At 39.1% G+C, this 20,792-nt stretch overlaps 1 protein-coding gene across 1 annotated transcript in view; it reads left to right on the plus strand.

Moving 5' to 3' along the window:
- The window catches only part of ADGB (androglobin), a 106,379-nt gene extending 89,069 nt beyond the window's left edge, over nucleotides 1–17,310 (plus strand). Inside the window, exons 31-36 of the mRNA XM_061989647.1 lie at nucleotides 6,943–7,124; nucleotides 8,774–8,935; nucleotides 11,074–11,182; nucleotides 13,248–13,350; nucleotides 14,666–14,867; nucleotides 17,119–17,310. Coding sequence (XP_061845631.1) covers nucleotides 6,943–7,124; nucleotides 8,774–8,935; nucleotides 11,074–11,182; nucleotides 13,248–13,350; nucleotides 14,666–14,867; nucleotides 17,119–17,310 — 950 coding nt within the window. The remainder of the gene's footprint in view (nucleotides 1–6,942; nucleotides 7,125–8,773; nucleotides 8,936–11,073; nucleotides 11,183–13,247; nucleotides 13,351–14,665; nucleotides 14,868–17,118) is intronic.
- The last annotated feature ends 3,482 nt before the right edge of the window (nucleotides 17,311–20,792 follow it).

Here is a 20,792-nt window from a genome sequence, read left to right on the forward strand (position 1 = left end):
GTGCCGGATAGTTTATTGTTTACACGGTCTTCATTATTTTATCTCTTTTTTTCTTTCCATTGGGAACTCTTAAACGGGCAAGACCTACCTGGAAAAATAGTTTAAAAAATTAAGGATCATCATTCTTGTGTAAAAGGGGAAAAATTTGCAGGCAATCTTGTAACATCTAATACCATTTAAAGTTGCTCAATCGTGGAAACAAAATTGGGGTTTTTTTAAATTTGTTTTGTATATATGATTTTCAGCTATTGCTTTTTCAGCTCTTTGGGTTTTCTTTTCTTGTAGTAAGATGAGAAATTTTATTGTGCACCTGTCACAATCCAGAGTTGAATCACCAGCATAAACTGCAGCATTTATTTTATATATTGCCTTAAGTTAACTCAAGAGTATTAGCTGTTGATGAGAGAAGGCTGTCTGACTGGGAACGTAGGGAGAGATATTGCACCCAACTCAGGCAGCAGCAGAAGAATTGAAAAGGAAGGAGAATCAATACCATTTGGAATATTCCCCTTTTTTTTGTCTCAAGAGCTGGGAAATTTTCTCCTATGGGTTTTTTTTTCCACAAAAGAACTTGCTGGCTCATGCCAAGGGCAGGATTTCATGAGATGTTTAACAGGATGGTCAGTTCTCTCTCTCTTACCTTACCTGTCTGTAGTGATTAATCACTTTTCTGGTATTCTGTGAAAAAATAGATCACTGAGGATACATGATGGTGCTAGGGTTTAAAGATGTGTAGACGTCTAAGCCATGCTCTAAACCCACCCTACTCCTGAACCCGTAGTAGAGGTTTTCTTCTATTTTTACCACAACTTTAGCATTTGAGTGAGCCCACCTTTGGAAAGATTTTTGATATTGTCATCTGTCAAGACTCCTTCTGAGGGTCCAGTCAGAGACAGGAAAAGCAACATCTGACCCTCTCAGTCATTTCTTAACCAAATCTGAATGTCTCCCATGGGACAAATGACTGTCATTCCTGCCAACTACTGGGTGTCCCCATTAAATGCTCAGAGCCTGTTTCAGATAGTGGCAGCAGGATATTTTCTCAAAGAAAACTTCAAAAGATTTCGCTGTATTTTACCTATGAATAAGATACATTCTCTAGTTAGAATTTTATAAATCAGGAGTGGCTGTCTACTTTGCCTAAAAATGACCATTTTGGTATCTCAGTCTGAAGTTACGAGTTTCAGATCAAAATCTTTTGGTGTAATTATTTAGCTTGTCGTAGACAGGACATCAGACTGGATGATCACTATGTCTCCTTCTGGCATTAGACAAAATGAATCTCTAAGTAAATAACTGAAAAGTGGTAAAGAAGCTGATTTTGAGGGTTGCTTTCATCTATTGTCAACACTGTCAACATGTAGAATAACTGCCACTGAGAGTTTGTGATGATTGAGCTGTGAACCAGAATGGCCTTTTACTTTCTGTATCAATTCCCTGCCTTTTTTCTTTTTGCATCCCATATAAAGCATTTCCCTGGCTTTGTCCTTGGAAAAGCCTGGAGGAACTACTCACATCTCCCATTCTGACTCTATAGTGCCAAACTGCCACCAGTGCCCCCTCCAGGAGTATCTAGAGGATGATCCCAAAACTGGGATCAACCTACACTGCTGAGGAAGAGAAGAGGGCTGAGGGAACACAGATAGTGTTAACTAAGAAGCTCGACTGGGTCCTGCCATAAACCTTCATATCTGGAGTTTAAGCAGGAGACCTATCTCATTTTAGCCCTGTCATTTAGTAATTTCTCAGTGTATGCAATAAGCCTAGAGTGTCAAAGTGTTAAAATTCAGAGTTGTAAAATATTTATAGAACCCAGACAAAGCTTGTGGCATCCAATGATATAAAAATTGAATCTCTCTTGAGTATTTGTATAAACAATAAATAATTTATCTTTAAAATTAATAATTCACTGAATAATGCATGTACATCAGCCTGATTTACGGTGTTAATATGTTACGATAATGTGAAATTAAATGGAAAGCCATTTATGTAATGATATTATAGCTTCAAATAAGGTTATCACTGTTTATTTTATATTTGCATTTCCTCTGGAGTTGTTTTACCATCTTCAATATTTGTGGAGACCGCTTTAATTTTTGCTTTCATTCTATAATGTATGCTTTCGTAGCACTGAATCAATTTAAGCTTAGCACTTTGATACCATTGTGCATTATTTAAGAAGCATAAAGACATAGGAATAATACAACTCATATATAAACACACGTATTATGTATAACGCTGTAGTCAATGAGACACACGGCAGCGGCGAGGCTCGGTTTTTGCCACTGAGCATCTGGTCTGAGAGAGCAAGGGGTTCCTGGAGCACAGAACCCAAGTGACTGGATAGGAGAGGTGCCCTTCTGTCAAGGGTGGAAGTGGAGAGCACTGTTGTGTGAGATGTGCCCAGGTGGAGGACCTACTCTGTTTGGTGGCAGAGCTCTGTGAGGAGGTCAGTAGGCTGAGGAGTATTAGGGAGAGTGAGTGCGAACTGGACAATTGGGATCAAACCCTCCCCTCCATGAGGCAGGTCAATCATGGGGCTAACCCAGGGGATTCCCCCTCCTCTCTTAGCCCAGATGAATCCAGGGACTCAAGGGACAGAGAACAATGGCAGCAAGTTATTGACTAGTGCAGCAGAGCATCTTGTGTGACTGCTCCACCCTGCCAGGTACCCCTATGTTTACAGAAGAGGTATACAGCCCCGCTAGCAGGATCAAGCAGTCACCAGGAGGAGGGCTCACTCCAGCTGGAGCAGTTGCCAACATTCAGACAACCAGCACCCAACATCAAAACAGCTTCCTCAAAGAAGAGAAAAAGACAGATCATTGACATAGGAGACTCCCTTCTGAAGGGAATAGAAGGGCCAATATGCAGACTTAACCCATTTCTTATGTAACTTTCCTGGGGCACGGGTCAAGGATGTCAAGAGGAAACTACCTATCCTGGTATAGCCCTCAGACTACTATCCATTGTTGGTTTTCCAGGTGAGTAGTGATGAAGTGTCGAGCAGGAGTCTAAAGGCCATTAAGAGAGACTTTAGGGCATTGAGACATCTGGTTAGGGGATCAGGAGCACAAGTAGTGTTCTCCTCTATCCCTTTGGTTATGTGCAGGGATGAGGAAAGCATATGGAAGGCAAAACAGCTTAATACCTGGCTCCAAGGCTGGTGTCACTGACAAAATGTGGGGGTTTTTGAACACAGATCACTTTACAGGGCACTGGGGGTAATTCAAAGGCACAGGATATATCTCTCACAAAGATGGAAAAAGCAACTGGGACAAGAGTTAGTGGCACTCACTGGGAGAGCTTTAAACTAGATTTGAAGGGGGAAAGAGGTAATACCAGGCTTGGTAGAGGAAGCCTGGGGGCAGCATGCAGGCGTCTGCTCCTGACATCCTTGGGTGTGCCACCTCAGTGGAGGCTGGAGTTGGAGTTCTTTGTGGTGGCAGGGAAACAAGGGTTATTATGCTAGAGGACATGGATGTATCTAAAAATGAACATGAGGAAGGTAGGACTTCCTCTCCCTGCAAGGTAGCTGGATTGGTAACCCATCTGAAGTGCAACTACACCAATGCATGCAGCATGGGCAACAACAGGAGGAGCTGGAAGCCATTGTGCATCAAGGGAAGTATGATGTTGTCACTATTATGGAAACGTGGTGGGATGAGTCACAGGACTGGAGTGTGGCACTGGATGGCTGCAGACTCTTCAGAAGGGACAGGAAGGGCAGGAGAGGCAGAGGGGTAGCCTTCTATGTTAGGGAGGGTCTCAGCTGTTCTGAAATCAGTAATGGTGAGGATAAGGTCAAGTGTCTATAGTGGAATCAGGGGAAAGGACAACAAGGGGGATATCACAGTAGGAGTCTGTTACAGACTGCCCAGCCAGGATGAGGAGGCAGATGAGAAGTTCTTTAGGCAGCTGGGAAAACTCTGGGGATTGCTGTCCCTCATTCTCATGGGATACTTTGACCTACTGGATGTCTGCTGGGAATATAATACAGCTGAAAGGAGAGAGCCCAGGAGGTTTCTGAAGTGTGTGGAGGATAACTTCCTCACACAGCTGGTGAGAGAGACAATGAGGGAAGATGCCTTACTAGACCTGGTGTTCACAGAAAAAGAAGGTCTGGTGGGGGATGTGGTGGTTGGAGGTTGCCTAGTAAGTTCTCAGTCCTCAGAGAAGCAAGGAGAGGGATCAGCAGAACTGCCACCTTAGATTTCAGGAGGGCAGACTTTGAATTGTTTAGGAAGTTGGTAGCCAGTGTTCCTTGGGAGACAATCCTGAAGGGCAAAGGAGACCAGGAAGGCTGCACATTCTTCAAGGAGGAGATCTTAAAGGTGCAGGATCAAGTGGTTCCCATATGAAACTTCTTTATCAATGATCTGGATGAAGGGATTGAGTGCACTCTAAGTAAATTTGCAGATGACACCAAGCTGGGTGGGTGAGTAGATCTGCTTGAGGACGGGAAGGTACTTCAGAGGGACCTGGACAGACTGGATAGATGGGCTGAGGCCAGTTCCATGAGTTTCAACAAGGCCAAGTATGCTTGGGCCACAACAACCTCATGCAATGGTACAGGCCTGGGGCAGAGTAGCCAGAAAGCTGTCTTGTGGAAAAGGACCTTGGAGTGTTAATCAAAGCTGTCTGAACATGAGCCAGCAGTGTGCCCAGGTGGCCAACAGAGCCAATGACATCCTGGCCTGTGTCAGAAACAGTATGACCAGCAGGACCAAGGAGGTGATTTTCCCCTTGTACTTGGCACTGGTGAGGCTGCAACTGGACCAATACTGTGTCCAGTTTTGGGCCTCTCTCTACAAGAAGGACATTGGAGCGTTGGAGTATGTCCAGAGATGGGCAATGAAGCTGGTGAAGGGTCTGGAGTACAGGTCTGATGAGGGGCAGCTGAGGGAGCTGGAGTTGTTTAGCCCAGAGAAGAGAAGGCTGAGAGGAGACGTGATCACTCTCTACAACTACTGAAGGGAGTTGTAGTGAGGTAGGGGTTGATCTCTTCTCTCCAGTAAGTAATGATAGAACATGAGGAAATGGGTTTAATTTAGACCAGGGGCAGTTTCGATTGGACCTTACAAAAAATTTTTTCACTGAGAAGGTTATGAATCATTGGAACAGGCTGCCCAGGGAGGTGGTGGAGTCACCATTCCTGGAGCTATTCAAAAGATGTGTAGATGAAATACTGAGGGATATGGTTTAGTTTAGTGATGGGCTTGGCAGTGTGAGGTTAGTGGTTGGATTTGATGATCTAAAAGGTCTTTTTCAACCTTTATGATTCTATGATACATGTGTATATCATATAATATATATTTGTAGTTATATGTGTATTAAATATATATTTCTATATATTTAATATTTACAATTTTGCATATCTATATAACCTAAGCCATGACATTGTACATCTGATCCAAAGCTCACTAATCATGCAGCACAGTGATTTGTCCTCACTGGACAGATATTAGAAAAGCATAGCATTATGTGAAAGGTACCTTGTTATTGTTGGATTGCAAAACAGTCACTCATTTCCTTATTTTTCTAACAGAAATCCTCAGGTTTATTCTATTGACTAATTCCATGTTTTCAGCAACTGTTTTAAGGTTTCAAGGAGTATGAAGGTGGGGGGAAACTGAGATTTCAGACTCAGATTTGCAATATCTGTTCTAGGTTCTTGGTATTTGTGTGCATATTCTGATTTCTTATTAAAGCTATATGTTATTGCACCTTTCCTTTCCTTTCCTTTCCTTTCCTTTCCTTTCCTTTCCTTTCCTTTCCTTTCCTTTCCTTTCCTTTCCTTTCCTTTCCTTTCCTTTCCTCTCCTCTCCTCTCCTCTCCTCTCCTCTCCTCTCCTCTCCTCTCCTCTCCTCTCCTCTCCTCTCCTCTCCTCTCCTCTCCTCTCCTCTCCTCTCCTCTCCTCTCCTCTCCTCTCCTCTCCTCTCCTCTCCTCTCCTCTCCTCTCCTCCTCCTTCTCTTCTCCTCCTCCTTCTCCTTCTCCTTCTCCTCCTCCTCCTCCTTCTCCTTCTCCTTCTCCTTCTCCTTCTCCTTCTCCTTCTCCTTCTCCTTCTCCTTCTCCTTCTCCTTCTCCTTCTCCTTCTCCTTCTCCTTCTCCTTCTCCTTCTCCTTCTCCTTCTCCTTCTCCTTCTCCTTCTCCTTCTTTCTCCCCTCCACCCCCAAGAATATGACATGCAAATATCTTGTTAATAACTCCAACCAGCCCAGACAGTGAAGAATTAGTGTTAGAAATGTTAATTCTCACTACATTTAATTCAAACATATAGCATACCTATAGCATGCACACGTACTGATAAAATAATTAATCCAAAACAGTCTCAGAGAGTTCTGAGAATGATAATTCAAAATGTTTAAAGTATGCATCAACCTCAAATATTTTTCTTTGCCTTACAATTTGCGGGGGCCCTATCTTCCCTTCTGCCCCTCATGTTTTCAGGCTTACAAGGATATGAGACAGTGAGAATACTGACTTTAATTACTTTGAGCTTCTCACTTGCCTGGTGCATAACACTGACAGAGGTTTTGTGAGACTATGTAAGTAAGAGTCAGATTGTGATTGTCTGCACTGCAATCTTTGGGCTAACCCATATACAAGGCAACAATAAAGTGTGTGGTATGCAGGAACCATGGCAAACTCACAATTAAGCCCTGGGTAAAGTGGTATTTAGGACAGATAAGGCTGTCATAATATGTCCACTTTGTAAGTCTATTTTTAAAAGTTGTTTTGTTCTCACATTCTTTCTTGGTCCAACACTAAATTTTAGTGTAGTCCTTGAAAGTGTCAACTAATTAACTGACTTTTCTTTGTCTTTCTGCATGGCTGTTTTGCACTGTTATTCCACCTTGGAAATCATATATGGGGAAATATATTTTTGAACAACTATGGTGTCCTCTAATTCATCATGCATCATTACTACCTCTGAATAGTATATGGAGAAAAGCATGAGGATCACAGCTTTCCCTCCAGTTATTCTGAAGGACAAAAATCTGCAAAGATTCCTAAACCAACCAAAAAATCAAAAGATAAGGCACCTGAGAAGACAGAAAAGGAGAAGTCCAATAAAGAAAGAGAATCACATGGATCTCTTGCATCTTTATCTGAATCTCAAGTGAGAACAAAGTAAAAAACTGGATTTGTTGAATGTGCTGTCATTGTACTGAATGTAAAGATATTTTCAGGTTTGGAGATCAGTATTACTAGCACTTCCAGTGTATCTCCTGTATTTCTCTATTGCCTTGCTTTACACCTGAGAGAGTCAGACATACACATGTAAGAGACATGCATCCTGCATTCAGAGATGTAATGTGCTCATTTATTTATGTATAAAGCAACAACTGGTTGTTCCTTTTGTTGGTTTAGTTTCTGTCTCTGCTGAAGGCTTATTAAATTCCATGAATTTACCATGTTCATGTCCTAATTAGTCCCTCGTTGTAGTGGTCTTCATGAGTTCTCAGGGAGATGAAACAAGTCTTTCTGCTATAATCAGTTCCTGTCTCATGTCTCACAATTGTCATTAGCTTGTTGGCATTCAGTGACAGAAAAACAGTACCTGCTTGCCTACTGGCAAATTCTTATCTGTAGTGAGATAATCTGAGTGTTCTGTGGTGGACTGAAAGGCTACTGCCAGCCTTTATGCCTTAAAAGGAATAATGATTGTATGGATTGCAAATAGATTAGTGGAAGGCAAAGAAGAAATTGGCTGCTCCTTGGTTAATGGTATTGCTTTTGCTGGGAATTTTGCTGCCTCATGGCAGGTAGTTCAAGGAAAGGGCATCTCCATAGAGTTTTTGTTGACTAAGCCTACTGCACAGCAAACTTCCCTGTGATTCGTATCCACACCTAATTAAACAGAGTTCTGGAATAGTGCCTTAATCCTTCTTCAGAGCAGTCTGAATGTCTGCAGTTGAGATTGTTGGCCACAGAAATGCAATGCAGCTTCAGTTTGCATAAAATTCTGCCTTCAGCTCCAATGACAGGGTATGCTAGGTGTGCTTGGATGGTGGTTCTTGGGAGTCCTTAAATCTGACACCAAAACAGATGCAAGTTTTGAGATGAGACTGCTTGCAGATAAAGAAGACGAATACCTTTAGTCTCAAATAAAAGCTCAATTCCTATCTCTACTTCTAAATCTTGGGCTTAAAGCTTCTACAGATGGTAAGGTTTCCAGAAATATATGCAGCACAATAGCTCGTTCATTAGTCAGGATAGCAGAACTGTCTCCCAAATTTCAGGCACTACTTGTACCCTATGATTCTGGAGAAGCCATGGGTTAAAGTGGTTTAGAAAGTTTGAAAAGTGATTGGAAAGAACCTGATACTTCATAAGACAGAGTGAGATCTATTTCTACACAAAAAGCTTAGTTAAGTACAGTAAGACAGCTAGTAAAAAAAACTTGTGAAAGAAAGGAAAGGAAAGGAGGGAAGAAAGGTAAAAAAAATTGACATAGAGATATGAGAATTGCATGTAAAATCTTTATAAAATAGTCTTGTTCAGAAGAGCTTGTGGATCATGCTGTATGGGAGTGGGGGAAATACTCCCATAAAACAAAAAACAAAATAACCTCAAATTCTTACAGACATTGCAAAGTAATTTTTCTTTCCTTTGTTAGACACTGTTTGTTTAGCAATGCATGTCAAAGTCTATCAACATATAATGTCTATCAGTCAGGAAAATTATCAGGATACAGAAACACAACTTCAACCTGAATAATGGTAGTAGATGTATACCAATCAATACATTATGTTTATGATATTTCAGTTTCAGCAAGCTGCTTCAAACAAAGCACACTGGACTTTACGTCTTGTTAGTGAACAGAGAGAGGCAGACGTTCTGGAGGTGAAGAAAGACACCAAGCGAGCAGATGAGATCAAAGCCATGAAACAAAGATGGGAATCTGCAGAGCCAGGAAGAGCTATCAAGGTAATATCAGCGTGCAATCTCTGCAGTAATGTTTCTTCACAAGTTCCAGGAGCTGCTTTGATGGTAGAGCAATCGCCCTAATGGAGACTTGACTTTATATGCTGTACTCTTCACGACTCTGTGGAAGATAGGAAACTTTTACACAGCTTAAAGAATCGAAACCAATTATGTGTATGAATTCCAGGCAGGAATCCAGATCATCTAAATTAGACTCCCATAAATCACTGAGACTTTAGATTCCACCTTATAAATCAGAGAAAGGTTCTCCTTAGAAAGCTCAGTACCTCTACATAATCGTGAAGCTGCTACTTGTGACAACTTTAAATGTTTGGCAGGAACAGACTCTGGTGAGAAATAAACTGTTATAAACATGCCAAAAAGATTTATCTTGAAGAACTGGCATTTGGCCATATCATCACTCAAATTTTCACCTGCAGCCAGGATTCCCAAACTCATTCTGGGTTGCAGGTTACTCATGAGCCAGTACATACCGCTCTGTGTGAATTCACTGCTTTGGAGAAGAAATACTACTTCAGATGTCAGCTGCAGCTGGTCTTTTGGTATGATGGATGCTTAAGATGGAAAAATAATACAAGCTCTTTATAGCAAAGCAAAAAGTTACACTGCTGATTCCGAATTTGAAGCCTCATTACCCCAAAAAGGAAAATAAAAGAATAAAATGGAGTCTTTAAAGAACTAACCTGACAGTCATTCCTTATCGCTATCACCACCATTGAGGGATACTTGTCTAGAAACCCCAGCTCAGAAGTGTTTTGCCTTTTTTATTTTACCTTTGGGAAGTAGACCTTGGACATGGGTCTTCCCAGTGACACTTTCAAATTTCCTCAGTTCTCTTCAGTGTATCCAAGGCCCACTTTTTTTTCTGACACAACTTTACTGAATTCTGATCTAAGGAGAGATGAATTACTCTGCAGTTTTAATTGGCTGTGCTGAGGCTGAAAATGCAAGCACAATCTCCTAAAGATTAACTGGAAATGTATGCCCTATAATGTATAGAGTCTCTTCAGAATGCTGGTTCTAACACCATAGCCTTTTTTGATCAGAAAATCAACTGAATTACAGCTAAAGTTTTCCATTTTAAAAGCCCTTTAGGTCTGTGACATTTTTCTCAAACAGTTATTGTTAAGAAAATTGCAGCAACTGCATGCAGTACACTTAAAAATAAAGTAAAAAATGGGGATCTGCTATTCAGACTAATTAGCTTCCCTTCTCTTTTCTTCCTGATCACTCTGCCCCAAAGTCTGCCTTTGGGCATCACATGCCCTATGAATCTGAGAATTGGGTGCCTGACTCTAGGCTGACCTTTGGCTTCTCTGTCTATTCTGACAATCTGAGCCCTTAAAAGAAAGTCCAGTGAGACAAAGTCACCTTCTAAAAAGACAGGCAAAAGTGGTGATGCCTGGTTTTGGCATCAAAGGTAATTGAGTGTGAAAGGGTTTGCACCCATAGCTCCCATTTCTCAGGAGAAAGCCTAAATCACCAAGCTGTATTTGTTCCCAGGAGGAAGTGGTATTTCCCCAAGGATCTGCAGTACCTGAATGTATTCTGACCACATATTCAGCTATGAGGAAACCTTGTTTTTTCATGATTGTGGGTTTGTTTTTTTTAAAATTATTTTAAACTGCCCTGAGATTAGTGATCTTTCCAGTATTTCATTACATTCTGATTTTCAGTGTTAATTATTCAATGTCTCAAGACTGACTCAATAGGAACCCCAGCATCTTTTCTAGTTCCATCCCCAGGCAGCGTTGCGTACTGCACTCTGGTTTAGGTTTGTATTGACAGCGTTGTTTTCTCATTTGACATATATACTAAATAGAACCAGTATGTACTGAGTGGAGTGAAATCACTCCAAGTGTACTGCCTAGTTTTCATTTTACTCAACTACCATCTCACAAAGGTTTACTTAGGGGTTATTATTTGTATACTCAAGACACAGATCTTTTCCTAAATCAAACCAGTGAAATATACACACCAGTAATATGAAAGAGTATCATCTCTCACATGCACTGGATTTGAAGATTTACTGTCTTATTGACCACTTAAAGATTCCTACTTTTGGGATTTAAAGTATGGAGCAGAAGGTTTCTTATCTGGATTAAAACTTTGATCTCTAGGCTTTTCAGGAACGCATGCGGTTTATTAATAAGTATGCTGCAAGAGCTTCGGGGGAGCCCACAGCGGGCACCGAGGCTGACAGTTTAACACCTACTTCAGGAGAAAGAGGTAAGAGTATAACTTTCTGTGAAGCACATTATCATTTCATCATGTTCATCTCCTTATAAGAGACTTCTTTATTAAATAATGATAAGAAAATGGATAGATTGCCTCAAGAAAGGTGCCCAAATGCACAATGACACACTTAGTATCTGTCTTCCCCATCCCCTCTATCTTTTACGTGTTGCATTGCTCTGTTTTCAGACACAGATACAGTCTCACAGCTCTTGGAGGCTGCCAAGTTACCCTTAAGCAAACTTTAAACAGTCCTTCTGTACTAGAATTCTAACACTAAATTAACCTGAACTTTTTGGAAGTTCAGTGGAAAACACCTACACCCTCAATTCCAAGTTGGGTACAAGAGGTCATTAATGCAGAAATATTATTTAAAAGTTTAGCAGGTGAAATAACATGTCAGTAAGACACTAATGCTTCTAATATGCGTTTTCTTTATGTTACTGTGCATGGACAGTGCTCTGGAAGTGAGGTATCAAAAAATACATACTAAGTAGCATCACCTTCCTGGCAGCTTCCATAACTGTTATCTAATTTTATTTAGTGGTTACAACTATTGTGAATTCTTAATTATTGTGAATTCTTAATTCTGGCTATTACTGAACTCTGATGGACATCTGAACAGCATTCAAGATTGTGAGGCCATTTATTTTTTTCTTCTGAGAGTAATGCTGAGATCAGACCATCACAGAAACAAAAGTATAATAGCCAGTCTGATTGTGACAGTATCTGTTCATTGTTCTCATGTACGGAACTAGAACCTGTGACCAGTATGTAACTTGTTAAGATTAGTATTTTGCCAGTTAGGTAAGTAAACTTCCTGGGAATGTTTCAGAACTTAAAGCAGAAGTCATTTCCTTATGCCTTGGACAAACATATCATTAATTACTTCTTGCATTCCAAAGGAACTTGAAAAAAAAAATCTATTTCCCTCTAAGTTATTGGATAAGGACTTAAAAATTAATGAATGTCTACCAAGAGCTTTGTTCTAAACTAAACATTTGGAGTCTAATGCAAAGGCTCACAAAATAACTTAAGTTGTTACAGTTCAGTTCCATAGAGTGCAGCAATAGATAATAAAGTGCTTAAACGTTTCTGTAATGTTCACTATCTTAATGAGAATTATGTTCTGGAGAATACTTTTCTAATGAGCAGTGTCTAAGGCACTTCCAAAGTCCATTTCACCTTCTAGATCATCAGAGAAGGCTGGTATATCTGTCTATGTATACACAGTAAATAGATGGACAGTAAATTTTTTTAATGCTCAGAAACCTCTTTCCTATTTTTGACAAGAAAATTCCAGTAAGATTTTTAAATGTTTCAATTTAGTGCTACTATTAGTAGGGTAATAGGAGAGTTTTTATAGAAACAAACTACTTCAGTCACTGCTAAGTTTCATCACATTCCACAGGCATTTTCAGCACATTCAGAAGAACTGAAAGAAGGAAGCTTTGCAGTGATCAAAACACAGCTCACCACAGCAGCATGCTTAATGTCAGACATGTCATTGTATTGTGAGAATGCTACATTGAAGCATAACGTGGTTACTATCCATGTGGTTAAAGAAATTCTAAGTCTTCAGAATGTCAGTTTTAAGTTGTCATGGGACCAGTTGTTTTTAGACTGATGTTTTCCCAAACTAAGTCTCTGCCTAAAAAAGAATATATTTTTTTTCAAATTCCAGCTAAGAAGGAATAATCAGATTTTTATTGATTTTCTTTTTTTATCTAAAGAATGTGATTCCTTACTGATGAGACATTGCTCTTATATTTTCAGGTGGTTTAAATTGAATGATTTGCTTATTTTTACAAACTTTCTTGAGTTCTTTAGATTTAGCTAAAATACATATATTAATTTCACTCCAGTGTATAGGGGGTTTTTGCAGCATTTTGATTCTGTCATGAGTGTTGGAAATAAAAAGGCAGGACTATATCCTCTCTAACCCATATTCTCTTTTAATAATGTTTTTTGCTGAGCCAAAAGAAGAAAAAACTATGTAAGATTTTAGATGGAGCCTCCTAGCATAAATGAATAACTAGTTTAATCTCTTCTCTTGTAGATTCTTTTACCACAGGAAAGAAAACATCAGAAGCAGCTATTGACTCAAGCTTACAAATACAGCAGAAAAAATGGGAGCCTATAGACCTTAGTCCTTACATGAGGTAAACTGCAGCAGGAACCAGTGAAAAAACAAAATGCAAGATTGGCTAAGGATTTTTGTATACAGAAATTAGCAAATGCGATACATGTTTATGCACCTGTATGCTATTTGTAATTGGATATAGTATAATAAATGTGGATTTAGCCTTATTATTTACATGTCATTGGAGTAAGCTACAGTCCTGTGACACTCATGTTAAAGTTGCTGTGAAAATCCCTCTCCTTTATATTGTGTCCGCAAAATCACTCAGCAGTGAACTGGCATCAAGATATAGTTTGCAGCTTTCATTTTCCTGGCAGTGATGTGTTTTAAAATCTGTGCTTTCCCACATTCATTTATAATTTATGTCATTTCCTTAACATAATACATGCCACAGGAGCTGAATCACTCCACCGAATGTAATGAGAATGTGACATAAAAATGTGAAGAAAATGCACGTTCAGGCAAATATGTTTATTTAGTGGTCATCTTCAAAGAAGCAGATATGAAGTTTTCAGGATGGGATGCTAGATTAAAATAATATATTTAACAAATGCAGTTGAGTTCATAATAATAGTTAATATCTGAAATAATTGTATTCTTTAGTCAAAAGAACTATATTCTTTATAACGTATGTTGATATGAACCTATCTATCGAATATACATGCCCCTGCATGTTTGCTGTAATGCAACTAGAACCCAGTCCATGCTTAGATCCATTTGTATTCAGTGTGGCATTTATGCAGCTCATTCATTTTTCAAGACTTTAAAACATGCTGAAAAAAAATCCCGAAATTTAATTTTAAATCAAAGGGGAAACTGGTGCTATATTGAAGTGAATAACATTAAAATGGTAGAAAATACAGCAAAATATCTTCCACAGGCTTGAGTCTTGCAAACATTTAATTTACCTTCAGCTCCTTGACTTTTTACATTAGTTAAGTTAAATTATAAAAATATATTATCCACTTGGCTGCCATTATGCCAATGGCAAAAAAATAAAACAAAAAAACCCTCAAAACCTTTGTCTCAATGCTGAATTCTAATATCAAAATCTTTTGGAAATGTTATATTTCTTGAAAATTACAAATAAGTTTCACATTTAGACACTGGAGTATAAGACCTGGCCTTAGGAATATACTTTCTCATTGATGCTCTATATAAGCAGAGAAAAAGTGATTCCTCAACCATGTCTAACCACAGGATGTTGACAATGAAATAAACAGGCAAAATATCAGAAATATGTTCAGAAAATATGTTCAGAAATATGTTCAGAAAAATATATACCACCCAAAACTGTATTTGAAATGAGACAAATATCTTTGTGTTTCCTTAAGAGAAACAACGCCTGAGTCTACACTAGGAAATGAGTCTGTGCTGAGAAGTGAGTCCATCAATCAACAGCAAGAGATAAGGAAAGCAGAAAAAATCCAACATTTTAAGGAACTTCGAGAACTGGCCTTGGAAGAAAGAGAAAAAGAAAAAAATGCCAGAGCTTTATTGAAGCAAAATATACTTCAAATGTATGAGAATCTGCAGGTAAGTTTTCAAGATTACTTTTCAGTAACTATAACTTGTGATACCCATCACTAGTATGATTGTTTTCATCAACTATTCTCAAGACTTTGTCTTCAGTGACAATAATCAGAAACAGTGAACAAGCTTGAAATTTCGCGGGGGCAAAAGTTAAAACTAAAGGTTTTAAGGAAAAAAATAGTACTACACAACATCCTTAATATGATATTCTTAGTGCTTTCTCAATACAACTCTTTAAAAAACCATTATTTTAAGAATATTACCATAAAAGGATAGTTACGGGTAAGAATAAATTGTATGTTTGACATGCATGAATAGATGCATATTAGATAAAACATCTCTGGTTTGGCTATTTTTTTTTTGGTTATAGAATTGTATAGGGCTTTTTGGAAAGTAATAACAAGAAGATAATTTATATAGGAGGATCAGTTGCTCCTAGCGTGTCGTACAGCAAAGCTCCAGAACACAGTTTTCTTGGAATATGCACAATGCCAATAAACAAAAAACTGGTATTATTAACCCTTAAAAATACTGTATAAAAATAATAAACTTGGTAGCATTAGTGTAGGATCGATTGTTAGGATTAACTAAGCCAAAACATTGCACATGAAATCGGTACAAAGTATCTTCACAAAACTGGCGTAACCTTTGAGTGGCAACAGGAACAGAATGTTTTGTCACACAGTGGTGATACAATAACGAGTAGCAATCAGCTGGTTAACTATTCAGAGCGCTTAAAACTGGACAAGAGACACAAAACATAATTTTACATCAAACCAACCTATTTACAGAAATCACTTGGAAACACCTTCTTTTAACAAGTCCTCAGACAGCCTGATGTATATTAAATACAAGTCTCCTAGGAGCCATAGTTCACTACCACTGTCTGATTGATCCCAGTAAGAGAGTATGTCTGGGTTTTCAGATATTGAATGATTTTGGATGTCTAACAGATCATAGACTAGAAGGGCAAATTCTTATTAAGAGTAGTTCCTCATTTCTTTCTAGAAAGTGTCTCTGTGGAAGAAGTAAGCCTTTCACAGTACAAATTTACAATGAGTTCTTTGGGAATATGCATACTGTGCTGATTAGCACTTTTACAGTTCTTTTATCTGTAGACCACATAGACCTATATAAAGGTTTCCAGGTGTCCTCATCACTTCCAGGATGGAAGTGTAAATTTAAAAATTTTCACAGGTCCCACTTGCCCTAAGTCTCACTGAATGTCATTGTGATTTTGGCTCCTTTAGTCTCTTAAAGGACTAGAATTCCTAAGCCATTTCAGCATTCCTGAAAACTAAGTTTTCAGGGACTTGTTTAAGACAACAAAGCAAGCCAGTAACTGAAGATGGACTACACCCAAGTGAGTAACTGGTCTGTTGCCCTACTCTCCTTTCATACAATTCTCTTATTATGCCATTTCATGAACTTTCTCTTCTTTATGGTGAAAAGATTGACATCTAGATGTGTCCCTGTGACAAATCCTGATTGATTTGTCACATTGAACTAAATATGAGCCAGCAATATGCCCTTGTGGCCAAGAAGGCCAATGGCATCTTGGGATGAATTAAGAAGAGTGTGGCCAACAGGTCAAGGGAGGTTCTTCTACCTCTCTACTCTGCCCTGGTGAGGACTCATCTGGAGTCCTGTGTCCAGTTCTGGGCTCCTCAGCTCAAGAGGGACAGAGAACTTCTGGAGACATCTTTCATATGAGGAAAGGCTGTGGGAACTGGGGCTGTTTAGTCTGGAGAAGAGGAGACTGAAGGGGAATCTCATTAACATTTACAAATATCTAAAGGGTGGGTGACAGGAGGTTGGGACATCCCTTTTTTCCGTTGTATCTAGCAACAGGACAAGTGGTAATTGGATGAAGCTGGAACACAAAAAGTTCCATTTAAATATAAGAAAAGAACTGTTTTACTGTGTGATGGAGCAGTGGCACAGGCTGCCCAGAGGGGTTGTGGAGTCTCCTTCCTTGGAGGTCTTCAAGACCCACCTGGACATGTTCCCATGCAACCTGATCTGGGTGAACCTGCTTCTCCAGGGTGGTTGAACTAAATGATCTCTAAAAGTCTCTTCCAACACCTACCATTCTATGACGCTATGAAAAGAAAAAAAAAAAAAAAAGAGAGATGCTTTCCCTGTAATTATAGAGTCACAAGGTGAAATATAATGGGAAGGATGTGGTTTCTTGTGTCAAAATCAAGACTTGTGTTGAGGTGAGGGTGGGTAATTACTGTTTGTTTTTCACTAGGCATCCTTAGATGAAACACGAGGCAGAGTCCACAGCATTCGGGAAGCATACAGAAGTAAGCTGCTAGAGGCTGAGCGCAGAAAACAAGAGGAGCTAGCAGCTCATGAAGCAGCCCTGAAAGCAGAGGAAGAGAAGCAAATCCCAGATGCACACAAAAAAAAGCAAAGAAAAGGTTTAGAGAAAAAAAAGTAGTTGCTAATACTACTGAATTGTATTTAACAGTTTGTGAAAGAAAGTTTAGATGCAAAGATGAGAAAGAATCTTTGTTATTTTCCAGTACTTTTTTGTCAACTATGCCACATTTTATCTTTTTGCCTGGTATTAGTGAAAAAAAATGGTCTGGCAGCCTTCTTTTTAACCACGTGTCTGGTACTTTGCTTCTCATAAGGGTGCTCACTACTATAAAGGTTTGTGTGTTTTACTGGAGTAAAATTTTGCAATAAAAATTTATATTCCATTCAGATTCTTCTCCTAAAATCAAAGTGTCTTTCATCCTCTTTTTCCAACCAAAACAGAACCAGTTAAGAATGAATCAGGACTGAAACAGTGAAATGTGTCCTATCAGTTTTGAAGTCACGTAGTTGGCAGAAACATTAGTTACTCAAGTGCATGACAATGTGTGGAGTTTATAATAATGAAATAGTGTCACACCGCACTTTTCATCTGCAGGCATTGGAACACTTCCCAAAGCCCACTTCAGTAGGCAGTCAAAAGCTTTCTGTGTACATTGATAGGACAAGGGGCAATGGGTATAAACTGGAACACAAGAGGTTCCAAAGAAATACAAAGAAGAATTTCTTCACTGTGAGGATGAGGGAGCACTGGCACAGGCTGCCCAGATGGGTTGTGAAGTCTCCTTCTCTGGAGATATTCAGAACCCAGCTGGATGAGTTCCTCTGTGATGTGCTCTAGGTGGCCCTGCTCTGGCAGAGGGGATGGACTAGATGATCTTTCGAGGTCCCTTCCAACCCTTAAGATTCTGTGATACTGTGTATTTTTCCCTTTCATGATTCTCTTCAGTGATTTTGAATCTCACAGTAACTCCCTGTAATGGCAAACTTACAGTATGACCTTCCAAGACTTGTTGAATACCCCTTAAAACCCTGTTACTCTCTTTGTTTACCTTTCCTAATTTATGTTTTGCGCTTGGTGGCTTTGCTTAAGGTGATTACAACAGACCCTTGGTTCCTAGACCTTCAGATGGAATTTTAAAATGTTTCTTAAATGCTGAACCAGTGTGTGAATCAAGTGGCAATCACAGGCTTTCTGCATGAAGGGTAAAAATATTTCCTCTAAGCTCTCGCTTCCATTAGCATAGAATTCATAGGTTTTTTTTTTTTGGTATTGTCATCAAACATGAAGAATGTGTGCCTTCATGCTCACTAGCTAACACTCTGTACTTGGAGACAATGGTCAAAACTCTCACAATGGTGAAAACTCTTATCTAGACCAGACAGAGGTGGTTTAAATGGCTTAAAGAATTTTCTGTGTGGGTAGTCACAAGCAGAAACTCAGGAAGTTGAACTGCGTACACATTGTATACCTGCAATGTCCAGGATGTCCAAAAGCATTTTATTATCTAGGCAATGGGAGAAAGGCTCACCTATTTAATGCAAATTACAAGAAATCTTTGGCCACTGGTACTGGGCAGCCTTTGCATTTGAAACTAGCCTTTCTTCTGCAAATTAATGGCACAGCAGATGTTCAGCTTCTACTGGTTTTGCTCACCTCTGTTTTATCAGGACCTTGCTGCCTGCCCTGAACTTGTCTCACTCAGTTCTGTGATGTCTGTTCTTTGTACATCATCACACCTACACACCTGCTGTGATGCCTCTGCCTCCACTTGTCCCCTTTCCTCCCATACAAGATAAACAAAACTAACTGCCTTGAGTTTTCATGTTTGAAAGGAGGAATTGAAATGAGAGTCCTAAAGCCGCACTGGTGATTTTCATTTCAAAGAGCAAGAGCTAAGTTTTGCTTTGACCCATACAGGCTGCAAATATAAAACCTCTCAGACCTGTGCTGTAATTGCACTGACTTTGTCCTCTCTATTTTGGAATATGGGCTATACTGCTTCATAATATTCCATCTTGTTTCCATGGCAATAGCACGTGTTGGTTGTCTTCTTCTGTGAATCTCTAATGAGCTTCTGTAGAGGAAGATCAAGCTGAAGTTCTGTTCTTGATGTCACTGTAAGCGCTGTAATGACATTCTGTTGTAAAAATCAATCCAATTCCCAGAGCCAGTATAATCGGCATCTAAATGTCAAAAATTCAGCTAATAACCTGCATGATCACAACCCATCCCAGCATGTAATCAGCTATAAACTGACTTAAACTCAGACACAATGTACTCAGATCTACATTATCAAATCTAATTTTGATGTTAGGCACAATTCTAAGTTTCAAAATTTCCAATGTGGCATGATCAGAGTCTGCTGTGTGGTTTGTGAATTTCTCTGTTGGCTCATTTATCATTTTGGCAATGCAGATATGAAGAGGGAGTGTCACATTGTTTAATTGCTTGTACTTTGGAGTATGTTATGTCTTAAGAGAAACACAGCAGCAGTTGTATTAAATCCCTGTGCATATTCCAGAAGAACAAAATACCCACTTACCTTGTAATGGAGCCTGGGAGAGAAAAGGCTTTGATTGGATTGTGCCAAAGAATTTACATACATTACACCCAGAAACAGTTGACTGTTGGAATTTCATATGCATCAGTTTTACATCAACACAACAGCTTTTTACATGGTCTGCTATATTACAGGCTAAGCTAGTCAGGAAAGATGTAAAGTAAAACAAAATGTATCAGCATTTCAAACCAGACATTTGCAGTAATTCAAGAAGCCATCATGTCTAGCGCTCTACTGTAAGAAAAACAAACAACTATACATTGTTTTAATTGAAAGGATTGTTGCATCAAGTTTGTAGATAAAGTTGCCCAGTAGTCAAATAGTGTTCACATGGGTAAAACACTTTTATTCTGTTTCCTTTTAGGAGTAAGGCAGCTTTTAAGCACCATAATTTTATGAAATTTAACCAGCCTTTATATCAAAGGAATTTGCTGTCTGTATTCAGTGCAAGAAATTACTCAAATTCTTTACAGATTGTACCTTTTAGAAATATGCCATATTGCATCAAGTATTCATATTTTCTTAAGGTTTACTGTAATAAAAGCTCTGGAATTTGGATAGTCATAATTCCTGCATATACTCAGTGTTGGCCATTCAGGAACAGGGGCGTAAGGACAAGCTTTAAATTATGTGCCTTTTTCTTCTTCAGGAAAAAACTTCAGCAAAGGAGTGAAACATGGAGTGAAGCCCTTTACAGAACAGATTAGATAGGGACTGCTATTCTGAATCGAGACATGATTGCTCAATCTTTGAAGATGACAGTAATTTTGAAAGTGCAATAGAGGAATGGCTGCATCAAAGCACACTTTTGCAGGTATCTGGTGGCTTCAAGTCATAGAAGAGAGGGTTTGGATTTGGGAGAGTGAAAGCGGGGATTGAACAGTTTGCCTTCTAACATTTCTTATAGAAAACCATCCCTGAGAAATTTTGCACAGTTTGTCACTTACACAGATTTGAATTTTTGTTCGTGGAAGGACTCTGTATATGAAGAACAGCACAGATAGCTATGTTGATCTCTAAATGTTGCAGTTTAGTTGTA

The sequence above is a fragment of the Colius striatus genome, chromosome 2 (genome assembly GCF_028858725.1).
Source record: "Colius striatus isolate bColStr4 chromosome 2, bColStr4.1.hap1, whole genome shotgun sequence".
Taxonomy (NCBI): Eukaryota; Metazoa; Chordata; class Aves; order Coliiformes; family Coliidae; genus Colius; species Colius striatus.